Raw genomic sequence first — 17936 nt, 5'->3', positions numbered from 1 at the left:
AAAGAAAAGAAAAGGAACTTAAAATTTAAAAAAAAAATTTTGTTTTAATTTTTAAAAAACAAGTGAAAAAAACCACAAAAGTTTAGGAAGCAGCTCTACCCATCTCCCCTCCTCTACTCTGCAGAGTTAAGCAAGTTCCCTCTGTCACTGCAGCATAAGACTGAAGGCTTCTCGTCTGGGGAGGCAGGACAGAAACAGAAGGTCTCTGGACTGGGGACCCCAGGCTCGGTTGAAGGAGCTCTAAGAGCAGGGGTATTGAGTGACATGTACACACTGGATGTTAAGACCCCCACCCCCACCCCAGCCTTCCTTTCCCACCCAGAAACCAGCACTCTGGCAGCTGGACCTACACCCTCCAGAACAAGGTTGGAAAGATGGTTTTCTGTGACCTCTGACCAGCCTACATTTGAAAGTCCTGAGGATGATGACCTCAGGAGTCCCCAGGAAGCAGCCCACCCTGACAAGCCTGCAGTGAGGCTCCCAGTTGAGAAGCCCCCGCTCCTGCTCAGCACACCTGTCAGTCAGCTGTCTAGCCCCCGACCCTTAAATATGGACAGGCAACCAAGGATCATAGAACACTGGCCTCTGTCTTTCCCAGCACAGAAGGTGGGAGTCAAAACAAACAGAAAAAAGCCACCAGAAGGGAATGAGAGGGCACAGAGGTTGTGCAGAAAGGAGATGGCCCACCCCAAAAAGAAAAACCAACAAAACCACATAGAACATCCTCAGACAGAGATAAGAGACAAAAGAGCATCTGTGAAACAGAAACAAGATGCTATAATCGGGCCACCATGAGAGCTCTTGAAAGTTAAAAACGAGAGCAGAAAATTTTAAAATCAAAAGAAAGATATAAGATAAAGTTGACAGAAATCCCTCAGAAAGTAGAGAAAAAGACACAAAGATGGAAGGCAGAGAGGACTTTGCATGAAAAAGAGAATGGAAAACTCTCCGTGGATAATTTTTTATATGATTCCATGTTGGCATGATAATATTTGGGGAATACTGGGCTGAATATTAAAATTAATTTCACTAGTTTCTTTTTCCTTAATTAAATGCAATACCAGATAACTGAGTCGGTAGAGCGCATGTTTAGCATTCACAAGGTCCTGGGTTCAATCCCCAGTACTTCCATTAAAAAAATAATAATACTAAATGAATGAGTAAATGAACGTAATTAGCCCCTCCCCCAAAAAACCCCAAATAAATAAAAATAAAAATAAATTTTTGAAAAAGAAGAGAAAATTTAAGCTGCGTATGTGGCCTGCATCCAGAGCATCCCTTGCCGCCTCCCACCCAGTGACCTCCTCCTCATTCCAGCGGCCACACTGCGGAATTCATGTTCCACCACCATCTCTGAGATAACCACGCAGACAGCAGACAGCTCCTTCCTGAGCCCAGTTTCCTCCCCCGATTCCACCACCTGCACTCAAGTCCTCCCAGTCTACCTGTTCTTTGATCCCATTGGACCTTCAGGGCATAACCCCTGGTCTTTCTTCCTGCCTACTTGTCCCCTTTCCCTACCTCCCTGCCTCCCTACCACCTTCTCCGCAGACCTTGCCCACTTTCATTGCTCTCTTGCCAATCCTCCCTCTTTCGCCTCGTTCCTTAGTCTAAGCCACCTGGCAAAATCCCCACCCTGGCTAAAGCACTGTCCGCCCAGCTGAGCCCATGTGAAGGTGGCTGAGCAGGACTGTAGGTTAAACGACCACATAGATTAGCCTGCTGCACGTTCAAGGTCTCCGGTCCCAGCTGGCCTCTCCAGACTGCATCCCTGGGGTTTCCCCAATCTGCTGTCCCTCCTGTTCTCACGGTGACTGTTTGCAAATCCTCTGCTATCTCAAACCTGATCTGCCCCTCCCCCTCTCTGCAGAAAGCCTCACCTTCTCCATCACAGAAATCCAAAGCCATCAAGCAAGAGAATTCCATGATGTCCCTGCTGTAAAACTTAGGAACATACCTGTCTCCACACTATGATTTCTCCCACTGACAACAGAAGAGGCCTTCCTACCACCCAAGGCCAGCCCCTCTTCCTGGGCTCTGTTTTTCTATCCGGTTCCCTCCTTCAGATGCCACCTTCTGCACCTCTCCTCCACCCTCAACCTATTTGTTCCTTCCCATCAATATTTAAATATGGCCAAGTTTCTACAATCTTAAAACAAAAATAAAACCCAGCCTTTCCCCGACTCCAATATCCCCCTACAGGCATCACACACCTTTTCTAGCTTATCTTATTTAAAGAATCATCCTCCGGAATCCCCTTCCTTTCCTTTCCTCCCATGCTTCAATCCCCTGAGAGCTGGCTCCCATCTTACCCTCTAAATCTGCTAGCATCAAGCTTGTCTAGGACTTCTTGTAGGATGTCTTGTAACTAAACCCCAAGAACCTCCTCAGCCCCATCCTCCCTGATCCCTCTACAGGTCTTAACATCCTGGTGGACTCCTCTCCACCTGCCTCAGACACACTCCCTGGCTTCTGAACCACAGTCCTCTTCTTATTAGCTCTGCCCTTCAGCAGAAGTACCCTTCTCTCTCCAGGATCCTTTAAAAATCCCATTCGTTGAGGCACTGGAGACTCAGCAAAAAAAATCCACTTCCCCTGCAGCTCCCTTACATGCGGGCAAGCACTAAATTAACAAATGGGAAATAATATCACATTTCAAGTTTTTCACCTTTATTGGACAGGAATCTTCCAATGAAGGAAACTCTTTCCAAGTGCTCATTTATTTGTGATATATGCTTTAAGAGATTGTGGAAGAAGAAAAGCTGTTTTTTCAAACCTTGAAGATCTCCACTAAAATACGAATTATTTTTGAAACTGTGTCAAAATTCTTCAAAGTGAGTAAGGCTCTCTCAAATACGAAATGAACCGTGGATTACGAGACATTTAAGGAAAGCTTCCAAAGTAAAAGGGAGCAGCCAGAACAAGGGAAAATTACTTTTAATCAAGAATTCCAAATCCGGTCAAATGACCAACACGTGTAAGGCAGAAACAGTTCTCAATCATGCAAGAACTCAAAAAATGTATCTCCTATGCACCATTTCTTGGAAAACTACTAAAGAATGCACTCCATCAAAACAAGGGCATTAACCAAGAAAGAGGAAGACAAAGGAAATAGGAAATAAAACAAGAAAAGAGGTTCAGGGGAGTCCCAGGGCCACCTCAAAACCAACCAGTCAGACTGAAGCAAGAGTTACAAGGGAATTCCAGGAGGGAGAGCGCTAAGAAGAATATGAAACCAGTAACCTGCCCGACAAGTCAGATTGCGAGGGAAAATATTCAAATGGGCTTTATTGGTTGGTCTGGAAGAATTAACGATAGGGAACAGAGTGCTAACAAAATAGTGAGATAATTATTCATTCCAAAAAGAGCAAACATTGTACTAGAAAGGAAAGAACTAGAACAACAGAAAATTACTTGGCTCGGCAGCAACCAATGCTAACAAAGTCATTAAGAAAAACACTGAATATCAATTTAATCAAAAATTGTGTGATAGCTATACTGGGAGGATGGAGGGGGTGAATATATATGGGCACATTTCTAGTGGCATAAACATATTCTCATATGTTCTTCAAACTGGAGTCCTTGAATTTGACTCCGTAAACATCTTGGCAAGCCCACTTGGGTATGTACACTATCCAGTGGGAACCAAAATGTTTCTTCATTTTCTCATCATGCCAAGATTTTTCAAAATAACTTTAAGGCAAATTATCGAATATTAATTGTCAGTCAACATGATGAATTTGGAAAATACCTTCCTGAGGTTGAGCTGACAGCCATGCGAGGACCTTTTCTCACAATGATGCTCAATCTTGGCTAGAAGTTTGTCAACACATTTCTAGAATTCAAATTGATTCTATTGACAAAGTGAATTTTGTTTTAAAAATCAGACTGGGGGATTGTTCTTGTAAAATATTTTCTGACTTATCCTCAGACAAGCAGTTGGACAATAGAGGCAGGGTAGTGAAGCTGGATGACTTTTAGTGCTGACAGCCCAGAATGAACTGACCTGATGGACAAGGTGCTGTCAGATCAGGAGAAAAGGAGGAAGAGGAAGCCCTAGATGCAAAACACGGACAGACGCCAGCGTCCCCTGTCCTTCTCCGAAGAAGTCCCACTGAACAGAAGAGTCTGCTACATACACAACGATAACACAACTCTTTTCAGCCAGGTTACAGAAGACATCTGGAATATGTTTGTGTTAAGTGCAATCTATAAAGCTGATCTGGCTGTAAAACGTGGTAAAAGCCAATTTGGACCTCAGAGTTCAAATATTTGGGATATAAGGTGGGATAACAGAACCTCTTGTGAGATAAAATAGGTATTATTAGGGACTGGAAGGCTCCTAGAATTAGGGGAGAGTCAGGTAATTCTGAGGACAATCAGGACATTTGAAGAGCATGCTTATTTCAAGATCTTATCTAGAGCATGAACAGAAAAAAGTAAACCTGATAAAGTTATCTGCCCCTCTCTGGAGAATTCATACGTTTTGGAAAAGCTGAAACTGTCTTGGATGTCTTTACTGGTTTAATGAGCCCAGACTTTTCAAAATCCTTTCCTGTGATCCTGGGTTTTTTTTTCCCCCCCATACATTACTTACTGGATTGAGGCAGTTTTATCTTAAAACCACAAAAATGTAAAGCAGCTTATAACAGATCTCTCTAGAAAACAACTGCCAAAGGACAGGGGCACCTCTTCTTTCTGGAAGAAGTGTTTTAGCCATTATCTGGGTTTCAGTTAAACCCAGGCTGTAAATACTTGGCCCGAAGTTGCCTTGTTAAACTCTACTATAAAGATTATGCAAACGGAGTTTGAGATAAATATCTGTCGTGTCCCTCAACAAGAGATGATCACAGCAGACACGAGTTGCCTCTGAAGTTTACCCTGGCTACCTGGGGCACTAATCTTAACCGTCAGGTGGACACACCGCTGTTGGGGGGAAGGGAACCAGACGCAGAAAGCCCAGCTGAAAGCCTCCAGCACAGAATATTCAGGAACCTTATAGAAACTGCACAGCTTCTAAGTCCACCAACAGTAGGTTGGTTGGTTGAATTACAGTTCAGCCAAACTATGGGATGCTATAAGCCATGAAAAATAATTATGTGGTTCTGTACGTATAGAATGGAAGACTTCCCACACAGAGTGCTAACCTTTAAGAAAAGCAAGTTTCAAAAATACTGTTTAGAGTGGGATCCTGTTTTATGCATGCAGTGTGTAGTTTTGATTACATGGTAATCATGGCTGCCTCTAAGAAGTGAGGCTGTGTGCTGGATTTGCACTTTTTCCTTTATATACTTCTAGATGATTTTTTTCTTTTTTTGCAGTGAGCATGCACCTCTTTTCGTAATTTCAATTTAAAAATTAAAAAAGATCTTAAAAAATTAAAGAAAACCAACCATATGAAATGGGAGGGGGTGATAAAAATAAAAACACCAAATCATTAAGAATGAGAATGGTTATCTTTGGGCGAATTTTTTTCTTTCGTCTATTTTTCTGCATTTTGCAATTTTCTAAAATGATCAAGAATTTTATGATGGAAAATTAAATCATTTTGAGAACAGGTGAAATGTATAGAACAGCGTGTACAGTATGCTACTATTTATATTAAAAAGGATACTTAGATAGACATACACTCTTATCCCTGGGCTGTTACACAATGGTAACCTTGACCGTTTGTGCAGAGAGAAATTGAGTCACTGGGGGACAGCAGTGGAGGGAGATTTTTCATCCTCAGCCCTGGTATGACTTTTGAATTTTAGAACATGCATATATTACCCCTTCTAAAAGGTGGAAATGTTTTAAAAATTAAAACTATTATATCACCTTGCTAAATTTGTTTTAGAAATACTGTGTTCACCAAGTTCACAAAGGCAATTTTTCTGGAGGGAAGATGATGTTTCTTGATTGTTCATTCTTTGCAAGGACTTTGATATGTGTCATCGTGACTCCTGACCACCTCTCAGGAAAAGATTTTTTAAGTAGATGAGGAAACTCAGGCTCCGAGAAATGCAGTATTTGCCTGGGGTCACATGGCAAAAAAGCTCCAGGCTTCAAACTCTAGTCTGCGGGGCACAGAAGCTCACGCTTTATTCACTCTCACTGGCTGGTCCCGAGGATTAGAAGGAAGTAGCCACCAACCAGTGCTGACCTATGGCCTCTCTTTACCTCAGCTCTTGTTTTCTCTCCTACTTCAAATGTAAATATCGGTCATTGATGTTTAATAAAATTCTGTTCTTTGAATATGATCCTTTAATTCAGGGGAAAAGGGCTCCGAGTTAATAATACTCATATTATCCCAAGCATGTCCAGGTGTCTCTCCAAACATAGTACCTTTGGGAGAACCCAGCTTGAAGGGAGCATGTGCCTCACAGATTCAAGCCCATTATACTCTTGCAAACATCATAGCTGGGTCATCCTGCCCTAGTCTTCCATCTCTTCAAAATCTTATTGTTGATTTATGAGGCTATTTTTCTATGATCCTACTTGGCCATTCCTCAACAAACCACAAACCCTATCAACACAGATCTCGACATGCCTCCCTGGTCAAAGGCTTATCTCAAACCTCTTACCCTCTTCTTCACGTTCTGCTTATCGACTGCTTCCTGTTCCCCCGGGGCTCCTCGCATCTCTGTCCTCCTCGCTGCTGCCCTTCCCTTCACCCCTCTGACCTGACACTCGGCCCTGTTTCTCCATCTCGGTTCTTTTGCTTTCTTCCTCAAACATAATGGTCATCTCCCCCTGGTGAGGCTGCCTTCAGCTCCCAGGACAGGCACACTCAGTCTCTCTGACTCAGACTCCGTCTCCACACAGGTCTTCTCTGGCAAAGCCCCTTCCACATTTGCCACAACAGATAAGGACAGTCCATGAATTAAAGCCAATTCTAGTAGCAAAAACCCAGAAGCGTGGGAAGTGACTCTTATTATAGGGCCTAGATGACGACAAGAGGGAGCCAAAAACATTCAAGTAGGAGGTTATTTCCTTCCGATTCGGGAAAAACTGTCATCAGGTTTGTAATCTCTGGAGATGGTTGCCTTACACAGTTCCCTCTTTATTTCCCTCTTCTGTATCTTTTTTTTTTTAAGTTTTTTTGGGAGAGTAATTATGTTTGTTTGTTTGTTTGTTTGTTTTTAGAGGAGGTGCCGGGGATTGAACCCAGGACCTTGTGCATGCTAAGCATGCGCACTACCACTTGCGCTATACCCGCCCCTCCTTCTTCTGCATCTTATATAGAAAAGAGGCAGGGCTCCAGGGTAGAGTAACAGAGGGCAGGGACTCCCATTGTGTCCATCCCGTGTCCACCTCACTTCTTAGCACACAGAAGGCACTCAGGGCATACTTTTGAATAACTAATAAATGAATTAATTAAATTTAAAATAATTGTAATATGAAAATGTCATGATTATAAAGCTGTAAGAGAGGGCATGGTCTGACAGCCCCAGCAAGTCTCAGGCGAGCCGTCTCAGGTGAGCCCCCTCGGTGGCTCGTGGTTTGGATGATTTTGCTGAACCATCACAGCCATCTAGTGGCAGGACACCTACATCACTGGTCTAGTAGGTTACTGGGGTTTTTCTTTTTCTAATCAGGCTTTTTGGGGAAGATCAACTGTGAAATTAAAATTAAGAAGTGATAGTAAACATATTACAGGATAAGAGAGAGTTAGAAGAATAGACAGAAACCAAGAGATGGAAGTTAACCTCTTGGGAGGGTTGGGGAACTAGACGGCACCCAAGACAGGACAAACCAAGGGAGAGGGAGTCAGGGTGGGTCTCGTACTTGTCAAAGTTGACGTCCAGCATGCCCGCCTTCTCCTGGTTGATTCGTAGCAATGGTGTATCCAGCCGCCGAATGCAGTCCTTGTCCAGAGTTGATGTCCAGTCTTGGAAGGTTTTTCGAACCAGTTCATCAATGGCCTGAACCATCTGCTGATAGGTGTGGACAGTCTCCTCTCCAGTCCCAATGTGGGGCAGGAAATGGGCGTTGGAAAGACACTGAGGGGGAAAAGCAGAGATGGTCGGAGTCTACTTGCCAAATTCGTCTGTGTTACCATCTCCCTGAGGCCACATACACACAACGGTATGCGTAAGGCTCGCCACGGAGACTGATTCTCACTCCTCAAAAGTGGGGCCAAAAAGAAGGGTGAGAGGAAGAGACCAAGGCACGATGAGAAAGGGAGTCGAAAAGAAGAAAGAGGAGCACAGAGATTCAGCTCAAGAAAAAAAGAAAAGGAAGTCAGTGATAGGAGGTGAAGGATTTAAGAGGCACAAGGTCGAAAACTATTAGGAGCCCTTCCTCAGCGCAGACGGCAACGTCTGCCGGCCCTCTGGTCCGACCCCGCCTCGGGTCAGGAAACCTCTCCAGGGAGACTCCCAGCACCAGCCCCGACCCTCCCAGCTCTGGGCTCAGCCTGCGAACTCTGCGGCCTCCCCGACAACAAGTTCCGGACAAGGCCAGGCTTACGTTCATGACTCTATCGATGCGCCGCCGCAGGATCCGCACCCAGTGCGCTTGCCCGGAATGCTGGGCCATGTAGGGCTCCAGGTATGGCCACTTCTTGCTCAGCTCGCGGTTCACGAGGGCCAGTTCGCTATTGAACAACACGTAGAGATCCACCGCCTTCTTGTCGTATGTTCGCTTGATGACCTGACAAAGAAGCGGAAGGTGACAACACGCCCCGGGGATGCGGTTGCCTCCAACGACTCCTCCTGGGGAAAAGCTACACCCGGCTGTGGGAGTCCCGCGCCCTAGCCATCCCGGCACTCGGGGAACCGCGGGAAGAAAAGAGGCAACTGAGGACACGGGAGAGAGAGTGAACGGAGGTTGGATGGTGCTGGAAGGACCAGGAGAGGCAAGAGAATTAGCGGGTGGAGGAAGCAGGCCCGCGGCGGCACCTCTCGGGTTGCAAGCCTGTGGAAGGTGTCCAGCAGGAGCACCCCGTGCTCCACGTCGCGGACTAACTCGAAGGCGGAAGTGATCAAGTTCTGAGTCATCACCTCCAGGTCCTTGACTCCAGCTCGGAACCTGCACCGTTAGAGACATGTTGAGACTGGGTGCCCTCACCTGACCCCAAGTACATCCCCTGAGTAAGACCACCACGCCGGATGTCCTGACGGCTTCCTAGGTGCCAGCCACTGACTATGAGCTTTACATGCATTCATCCATTTATTCCTCAAAACAACGCAATGAGGTAAGCTTTCTCCCTAACCGTTATTTTATACTCCAACTGGTAGAACAATTTGCCCAGAGTCACATAACTAGTCTGTGGCAGAACCAGCATCCAAGCCCAGAAAGGCTGACTCTGGAACCCTGAGTCTGAGGAACCACCTCCTTTCTCGAGCTGCTCCCCACCCTGCCCTCCCCATCCCTGACCTGTCACCTCCACCGCCTCCCTGGGTACACTCTGGCCACTCCTCCTGCTCTTGTTTCGCAACCTCTGCTCTACCTGGGGTGGGGGCAGCTGTAATGCTGTCACCTGTTGTAGTCCTCGTGCCAAGAGGTGTTCTTGACGTCCAGGATGCCCCCGCGAACAGCTCGCAGCACATGCAGGTTTTTATGAAAGATGTCCTCGATCTCCAGCAAGTTCCGTGCTATCTGGGGCCCCTGGGCGCCAAAGAAGCAGGGAAGGGGACCTTGCTTGCCATCCTCCCAGCGGGCAAAATGGTACTGACAGTCACACACCTGCAAAGAAGTCAGCGTGAGGCTACCTGCCCTCCTTTTTGAACTTGTCAGTCCTGTGCTCTTTGGTTTAGCTTAAAATGTCTAAGAACTAAGGAGGACCAACCAGACGCAAGGGGCTACCGGGGTGAATTTTAGCTGTAGCATGAAACATGAGATACTAAGGCAGCGGTAACAGGCAAAAGCCTCAAAACACGGGATGGTGGTCCGGCACAGGGTCAGGCGAGAAGAGCCAAAGCAGCAAGTCCCACGTGTAGCCTGAGCCCCAGCTCCCCCAGCTCCTGGACAGGGATTCTGGAGCCTCTGCTGCTGGCTTTGAGTCTCCTTCCCTGACAGTCTCCCCACCTCGATAAGGTCCTTGCAGCGTTGTACAAAGGCATCGACCTGGGCGAATATGCTGGTCTGGTCCAGGACCCAGCCCCGGTTGGAGAACCTGTGTAGGAGAAACACTGACCGGTCAGAAGCAGGAACACGAGGTATCAACCTGCCTGTACCAGGCTGGCACTGGGGGTCCTGGTTCAGGGGGAGCCTTAGAAAATGAAACCCTAAAAAACAATTTTCCTGAGCCCTGAGAGAAGAGACACAAGGTGAGGTGAACCGAGAGGAGACAAAGCATCTCTGTTCTGGGAGAAGGTTTGCACATAATGGAATTTTAGACTTTAGGGGCAAGAAAGGAGGAAAAGACCAGGGGGGATTCTTGGGATCAAGGAGAAGAGGTTATAAGAGTTAGGAGAACCTAGGGCTAGGAGCTAGAATATCTATATTCAGAGAGGAAACTTGGACTCTTGCGAAAACTCTAGAAGAATATAACCCATAGCCTTAAACTGCAAGCAGAAGGAGTCAGAATCTACCCTCTACGGGAATGATGAGGGGTCACACATGCAATTCTGGGGAGGCACGTCGTACTGGGTGTGCATCTGGGCAGCCCGTAGGTAGTGATCTTTCCAGGCGTGACAGCAGGAAATGCAGCCCTGTAGGTCCTCCTTGCTGGAAATGACAAAGCCCTCAAAGATCCGGTCCAGGGAGATGGCACGGCAGCATAAGCGGATGATCTCATTGCTCATCTGCAGAAAGGGTCCCAACAGCGTCAACTCACAGTCCTGATTGCACCCCCCCGGCACCCCCTGGACCCCACCTCAGGTCTCAGCTTCCTACCTCTTGATCGGGTTCCTGATACCCAGCTTGCCGCTGGTCCTCCAGGCTCCACCTCCACCCCCTGCTCTGCAGCTGCGCTTCCCTGCCAGCGCTCAGCTCAGCGCCATTTCCCCTACTCTTTGAGTCGGTCACCCTGATGAAATGGGCCGGGTCTTTCTCCTCAGAAGCCGGTGTTCCTTCCTAAGTCTGCCTCTCACCCACTGCAAGCTCCATCTTTGGAAATAAGGAGGAGAGGGTCTTCCCCCTCCTTTACAGCTCAGCCTGGGAGTCTGTCCTTCCTGCCCTCCTCCCTGTGCTCCAACCAGGCCTCTTCACAAAGCCTCTCTTCCTGCCTAGACTCCTTCCACCTGGAAGCAAAAACTTCCAGCCCAGGCCCCAGTGCTGAGCATCACTAAAGTGGACTATGTGCGCAAAAGCCTTTTGTCTCTGTCGGCCTGAAAGGCCCTCCTCACTACCTCTCCACCACCGATCCTCTGGTCAGCGAATCAGAATTTCTTCACCTTCTCCAGAAATCTGAGTTCTATCAACGTGGCCATCCCCGTAAAACCCTCCGTCCTACCCTCTGCAGACACACACCTTTCGGAAGAGGGAGGTCAGTCTCTCCCGAGTGTTGTAGTGGGGAGAGTTGACCCAGATGATACGGATGAGACTGATCAACCTGGGGAGTTTACCAGAGATGTCCTTAGGCCGCACGTAAGCCAGTTCCTGGTAAGGTTCCTTCAGGATCGACAAAAAAGTCAGGTTTGACTGGGCTTGACGAAAGCCGTCCTGGTAGTAAAGGGAAACCAAGAGGAGACTTACCCACTGGGAAGAACGGGATCAAAGTGAGTGCTTTCGATCCCTCTGGAACCCCCTCCTGACTGGCCTCTCCTGGGAAGCGTTCCCAACCTACCCTACCTAGTGCCAGTCACCTCAGGTCTCCGCAGCCCTTCAGGATCAGAATCTATACACACCTATTTTTATGCACTTACTAGTTTCTTTGAAAGTAGTTTTATGTCTTTTCTCATGTGTGGGTTCCACCTCCCCCACTAGGCTGGGAATTCACCAAGCTCAGGTTTTGTGTCTGTTCCTCTAGTTTCTCCAGTTGAATTCAGAGCTTTGCACAAAAGAGACCCTCAATAGTTGTTGATCAACCAATGGGACATGACTCCCATCCCTTCCCCGTTCTCTACCTGGGTTTTATTCTTCCCCACCTCGCTGTGGCTCCATCTGTTAATTCCTAGCTTCAAACACCCATAGGAAGAGAGGGCCTCTCTCTCTGTGTTCTACAAGTCACGTCAATCTTCTGTGTGTCTCCAGCACTAACATAATCAGCTGTTCCTACTCTACCAAAAAAATTTTTTAAGTGTTTGTCTTGCAACTCTTCTGGCTGACCTACATGGGTTTGCCCTTGACCCCAGCCCATCTAGTCATCTCTTTTATGTAAGTCTTATTTCTCAGCTGGATTGTAGGGTTTGGGCCCAGAGAGGGAACTCAATGCGGTACACTTGTTGAGTAACTAGGTGTCTCCCTAACTAAACTATAAGCTCCTTGGGACCTTGGGTTCTACTACTTTTATACTCTCCCTCCCACAAGCACAAGCCCAAACACTGGATGGATCTATCTTTGCCTTCGATGATTGTGTTGGCTCTCTCTTCTTAGTACCTTATATTGTCTCAACCACTGTCCACTTTCTGCCCAGCCTCCATTCTTTGACCCACTCACGAACCTGGATCTGCTGGGCCAGCTTCATAAAGGGCGCCAGGTAGGAGGACTTGGCTAGGTGCAGGATGGACTCAATGTGTTTCACTCCCTGCTTCACCAGCTGTTTACTGATGCCAGACAGGTCCATGCATCGGTTGCGCCAGAATTCAATCTCCTCCAAAGGGCCTAAATTTTCTCCTGTCTCCACAGACTCCTGGGCACTGAGCACCTCCTTTATCTGCCTTGTCCAGTGGACCACGGAAGCTGCCAGGGAGAGGACAAAACCTCCTGCATTTTTTTGCAGTGCTCCCCAATTGTGTCCTTCCCTCTACCCCCTCCAGAGCCCTCCTAACCCCACTGCTGTCCCAGCCTCTGGGCGGCCCCCTTTCCTCTCCCCTAGGATCCCCGACACACGGGCAATGCCAGCCACTCACTCTCTAGCCGCTGCACCAGCTCTTTGTCCTTAACCACCACCTCAGGCTTCATGTTCATGGCCTCTGTCGGGATGTAGAGGACAGTGTGCCCCTCCAGTTTGTACCGAGTATCTAAGGAAAAGGAAAGGACCGTGGGAGTTCACAGAGGGCGATGAGTTTATGCCACCCCAGTTCCAATCGTGGTGGATGATCTGGGGCCCAGGAAGTATATGCATTTCAGGAGAGCAGGCAGGAGAAACCATGACTCAGGCTTTTTTGATATCAAGCAGGAAAATGACAGAAAGCAAGAGGGAAACTCCACTGAGATATAATAAGAGACAGTCATAAAATAAAATCACAGATCTATATCATGCCCTCAATACTCTCTTCTATGACACGCGTACTCCCCTGCTGCCCTGCACCACCTCCATCTCCCCTCACCCCACATGCAGTCTTTGAAATTTCCAACTCTGAGCAGGTCTGGCCAACTGTTCTACAGCAGGATTAGAAGGCAAACTCTGTACCCCGTTTCAGTCATTCAACAAACACACACGGAGTACCTACTCTGTGCCAAGCAACTCAAGCATCCAGGATCACTCTTCCACCTGCCTCACTCACTCTACTGTTGGTGGGGACTAGGGAGAAAGTGGACACTCTAGACTTTCCGCTTACCTGTCAGGCAGGCCAAGAACCTGTGCAGGTGAGAAGCAAAATGATTTCGAATGCTCTCAGGCCAGGTTGTGTTTGTAAAGATCTGAGGGGCAAAGACGCCATTGAGCAGCCGAAGCAGGGCTGGGATATAGGAGCCCCGCACTGTTCCAAACTGTACAGTTGCCTCAAAGTTGTCTGGAGTGATGGGAACCGGTGCCCGGCGAATGAAGTAGACAATCTGGTTCTGCGTCTGTGTGAAAGACAGAAGATCAGAGTCCAGTCTTCAGGCCCTGCTGTGATACCCAAGGGAATCTGAGGCTCCAATCACGAAAGCCTGGCTGAGTTTCGTTTTCACATTCCCTTAGCGTACCCTGATCCTTCTTCAAGTATAAGTGTCATGAGGTACTTCCCACTCTTGACAGGGACAGAATAGAGTCCATACCCAGAGGTGTGGGAAGGAAAGGCAGAGAGCATGCCTTGAGGGTAGGAACTGTGTATTTTGTCTGACTTGGCTCCAGAACCTAGATGCTCCATAAATGATGGATGGATGAATGAATGAACGGATGGAATGAAAAGGATATAGGAAAAGCAAAAAGGAGAAGGACTAGAAGTTAAGAGACAATTGTCTAGGGTTTTCCATCTCAGTAGCATATACTTTTCCCCCAATTTTTCATTTATCCTTCAATTTGTTTATGCTGAGTTTTTGTTGTTGTTTTTCTTTATATTCAGAATTGTATAACTTTCATGTTGTTAAAACTTCTTAAATTTAAGGTTTCCGATTTCTACATGCTTAGGAAGGTCATTCCCACTTTAAGGTCAGACTCACCTTTTTTTTTTTTCTTTAGTACTTTTGTAACTACTTTTTGTAATTTATTTAACTTTAAAAACTGAGAATAAAGCACAAAGAAGAAATTCATAATCACTCATCTTCCCACTATCTTGGATTAAATTTTGGCATTTTGTATTTGTTTTTTAAAAAGCTTAACAACTATTACTTTTGTTAAAATGATATGTTATAAATAACTGAAACAATGCAGAAAAGCACAAAGATAAAAGTTTAAATGTCATCTAAAATTCTACCACCCAGACATTAATGCCATCATCATAGAGAAACTATTATTCCAGACATCTCTCTCTAGATATATACATACAGAAAAATAAAATAATTATTTCAAAATAGGATCGTGCTATTTTTAAAGTATTGAATTTAATTTTATTTGGATTTACTAGAATAAAAAGACATTGATGTAAATATAATAAAGAAATTGTTGAGTTTCAAATAAATGTTCATCATCTGTAAGAAATTTCTTCTTAAAAGACCCTTTTCTAAGGTTATAAGAAAGATTATGCAAAATATTAAGAGGTTCGTTTTCTCACTGCCTTTCAATTTTAAGTTCAAATGACTCACTGCTTTGAAACGTAAGAACACTGGCACTCTTCAGGGGGAGAGTATAGCTCAGTGGTAGAGTATGTGCGTAGCATGCGCGAAGTCCTGGATTCAATACCCAGTACCTCCATTAAAAAAAACAAAAAACCAAAAACATTGGCATTCTCACACTCCCTCTCATTTTCTCACTACTTCCCAGTTTTTGTTATAGTATTATTTTTAAATTGTCCAGGTGGATAACAATCACATTCTATAGCATAACTGTAATTCTCTTGGTTATTTAGTGTTGTTTATTTAAGTGAATATTCATAGAATTTCGATTCCTGAGTTCTCTATTTGGTTCACTTCTAAGTGGACTGGATTTCCATTGATCGTGCTATTTTTATTTCTTTTATGTAGGGTTCTTTCAAGAGTGAAAACCACTGCCTATCTGTTGCCTCTATCCTTGACCATCTAGGCCAGGAATAATACCCGGGTAACACTATTGTTCCTGGAGAACTCTGTAGGTGTGGTCTTCTGGGTGTTCAGAGAAGTCTGAGACCAGCCTGATGGTTTCCCTTGGTAGATAATTTGATTATTTGACTAGAGAACTGAATAATTTTTTCCCAATTTTTTATTTTGAAAAAAATTTCAACCCGTAGGAAACTTGCAAGAAAAGCACAATGAATAACATGACGCCCTCCCTCTAGATCCACTGATTGTTAATGCTTCACCGTATTTGCGCGTGAGTGCACCCCCCCACCTCAGTCTCTCTCTGCTGAGCCGTTTCAGAGGTAGCAGCAGACCTTATAAGACTACACCCTTACGTATGTCGGCATATGGCCCCTAAAAGTGAGGATATTCTCCAACATATCCAATGCTGCAATTAGCACACTTGGAAATTTTAACTTCATATAATTATATGCTATCCACTTAATATTCAAATTTTCCCCAATCGTCTAAATGTCACTTACCGCTGATTTCTTTCTATCCAGATTCCAGTCCAGGATCACACATCGTTGCATCTCCTTAATCTCCTTTAATTCCACACAGTTCCCCAGTCGTTTCCTTTCTTCCACGGCAATGATATTTCTAATCGTCCAGGCCAGTTGTTTTCCAAAATGTCCCTTAATTTGGATTGATCTGATTGCTTCTTCACTATTAGATGCAAGTTAAATATTCTTGGCAGGAATACCGCATAAGTGATGTTCCCAAAGAATTAATTTCCCTGAATTTAAGCAGCTTAACTAAGATGTGGATTGACATTAAACACCGTGGAACAAATTTTTGTGGAATAAAGTATGTCGTTTCAATTCCCACATTCAGTTTTTTCTGCAGTTCAGGGAAACCTTCTGTATTTTACCTTTAAATTTATATTCTGTTTCATTTGTTGGCTTCCTATGTTAGATCACCTGTGTCTGTCTTTCATATCCATTAACTTCTAACTGTATTGCCATTGGGTTTTTCCTTTCACATACACTGTCATTCTCTCAAGTCTCTCTTCTATGTCTATTCAGATTTTCGGAGATAGCGATCCATTTCCTTGCTCTTTCTAACCTATTTTGTAAGATGCTGCTTTATTTATTTCCTAAAATCTTCAATCTTCCTTTCATCGCATCCTCATGTTTCATCATTTTGTCTCTCAGCCTTTTAAAAACTTGAATGCATGTTCCTGTTACATTGTACTGACATGATGCTGTTGTGAGGATCGCCTTCTGTTCAGTTATGCTCTCCTCTTTTGCGAGCCTCATTCTGTTCATTTCCCACCTTGATGCAGCATGCTGGCAGCTGCAATTTCTTTCCGCTTGCCTCATGCTTGCGCAGCTCTCTGAAGTCATTCTTTTTGCTCTGACATACTGTGAGTGACTTCCTGATGTCCCACTGTGAGAGCCCGGGTTCATTGTCAGGTATTTTATGTTTCATTCACTTTTCTCTAGACTAAGATAATTGCATGAGGGGATGGGCAGTTGGTTAAGGCTAATTTAAAACGGTGTAAAATCTTTGTTAAAAATACCTGAACTCTTTCTCTCTTTTCAGATTTTGTTAAACACGCTAAGGTTCACTCCACCATTCCTGTGGGGAGGATGGTTTCCTTAAGTCAGTGCATAGATCTTTCCTTGGTCACCCACTTTTAAAGTTTATTAGATGAGATTATGCTTCTTCCCTTTTTGTTTACTCTTGGGTGGTTTTTTCCTCTGATTTCACTTTTTGCTCATTTTATCAAATATTTAAGAGAAATAATTTTGGAGGAGGGAGGTAGGTTTACTTTTTTTTTTTTAATATAGTGGAGGTACTGGGGATCAAACTCATGACCTCATGCATGCTAAGCATGTACTCTACCACTGAGCTATAACCTCCCCTGCAAGAGGAATAACTTTTAAGGAAGTTTCAATAGGCCTTCTTAGTCCAGGAGAATACAATTAAATATGTCATCTATTTAGAATATATTTCGGCATGCTAAATAGATTTTTTTTCAGTTTTGTAGAGGCATACTTGACAAATAAAAATTGTGTATATTTTCCCTCTTTGTGTCAATACAGTAATACACCTTTTAAAAATTGTGTATATTTAAAGTGTACACCTTGATGTTTTGATACACATATACATTGTGAAATGATCACTACAATCAAGTTAATTAACATATTCATTATCTCATATGGTAACCATATTTTTTTTTTTTTTGTAATAAGAACACTCAAGGTCTACCCTTTAGTAAATTATACACTACAGCATTATTAACTATAGTTACCATGCTGTATATTAGAACTCCAGAACTCATTAATCTTGCATAATTTAAGCTTTGTACCTCCTTTCCCCAGTTTTATTGAGATATAATTGATCTATAATATTGTATTAGTGTAAGGTGTACAACATAATGATTTGATATGCATATTTATTGCAAAATGATCCCTACAATAAGTTTAGGTTGACACCTGTCACCTTACATAGTTACAATTTTTTTTCTCATCAGGAGAGCTTTCAAGATCTACTCGCTTAGC

General features: G+C 44.7%; 1 protein-coding gene across 1 annotated transcript in view; it reads right to left on the bottom strand.

Annotated features, from left to right (window-relative positions):
- The window catches only part of DNAH2 (dynein axonemal heavy chain 2), an 80821-nt gene that overhangs the window by 52458 nt on the left and 10427 nt on the right, over positions 1-17936 (bottom strand). The window contains exons 5-14 of the mRNA XM_064495190.1: positions 13593-13821; positions 12942-13052; positions 12533-12771; positions 11401-11592; positions 10576-10733; positions 10015-10102; positions 9467-9672; positions 8886-9015; positions 8455-8637; positions 7771-7985 (exon numbers count right to left, since the gene is read on the bottom strand). Of these exons, the coding sequence (XP_064351260.1) occupies positions 7771-7985; positions 8455-8637; positions 8886-9015; positions 9467-9672; positions 10015-10102; positions 10576-10733; positions 11401-11592; positions 12533-12771; positions 12942-13052; positions 13593-13821 (1751 nt within the window). The remainder of the gene's footprint in view (positions 1-7770; positions 7986-8454; positions 8638-8885; positions 9016-9466; positions 9673-10014; positions 10103-10575; positions 10734-11400; positions 11593-12532; positions 12772-12941; positions 13053-13592; positions 13822-17936) is intronic.

Source organism: Camelus dromedarius, chromosome 16 (assembly GCF_036321535.1).
Source record: "Camelus dromedarius isolate mCamDro1 chromosome 16, mCamDro1.pat, whole genome shotgun sequence".
In the NCBI taxonomy this organism is placed as follows: Eukaryota; Metazoa; Chordata; class Mammalia; order Artiodactyla; family Camelidae; genus Camelus; species Camelus dromedarius.
The sequence above is the reverse complement of the archived record's forward strand: the minus strand, read 5'-3'. Positions and strand labels throughout refer to the sequence as shown.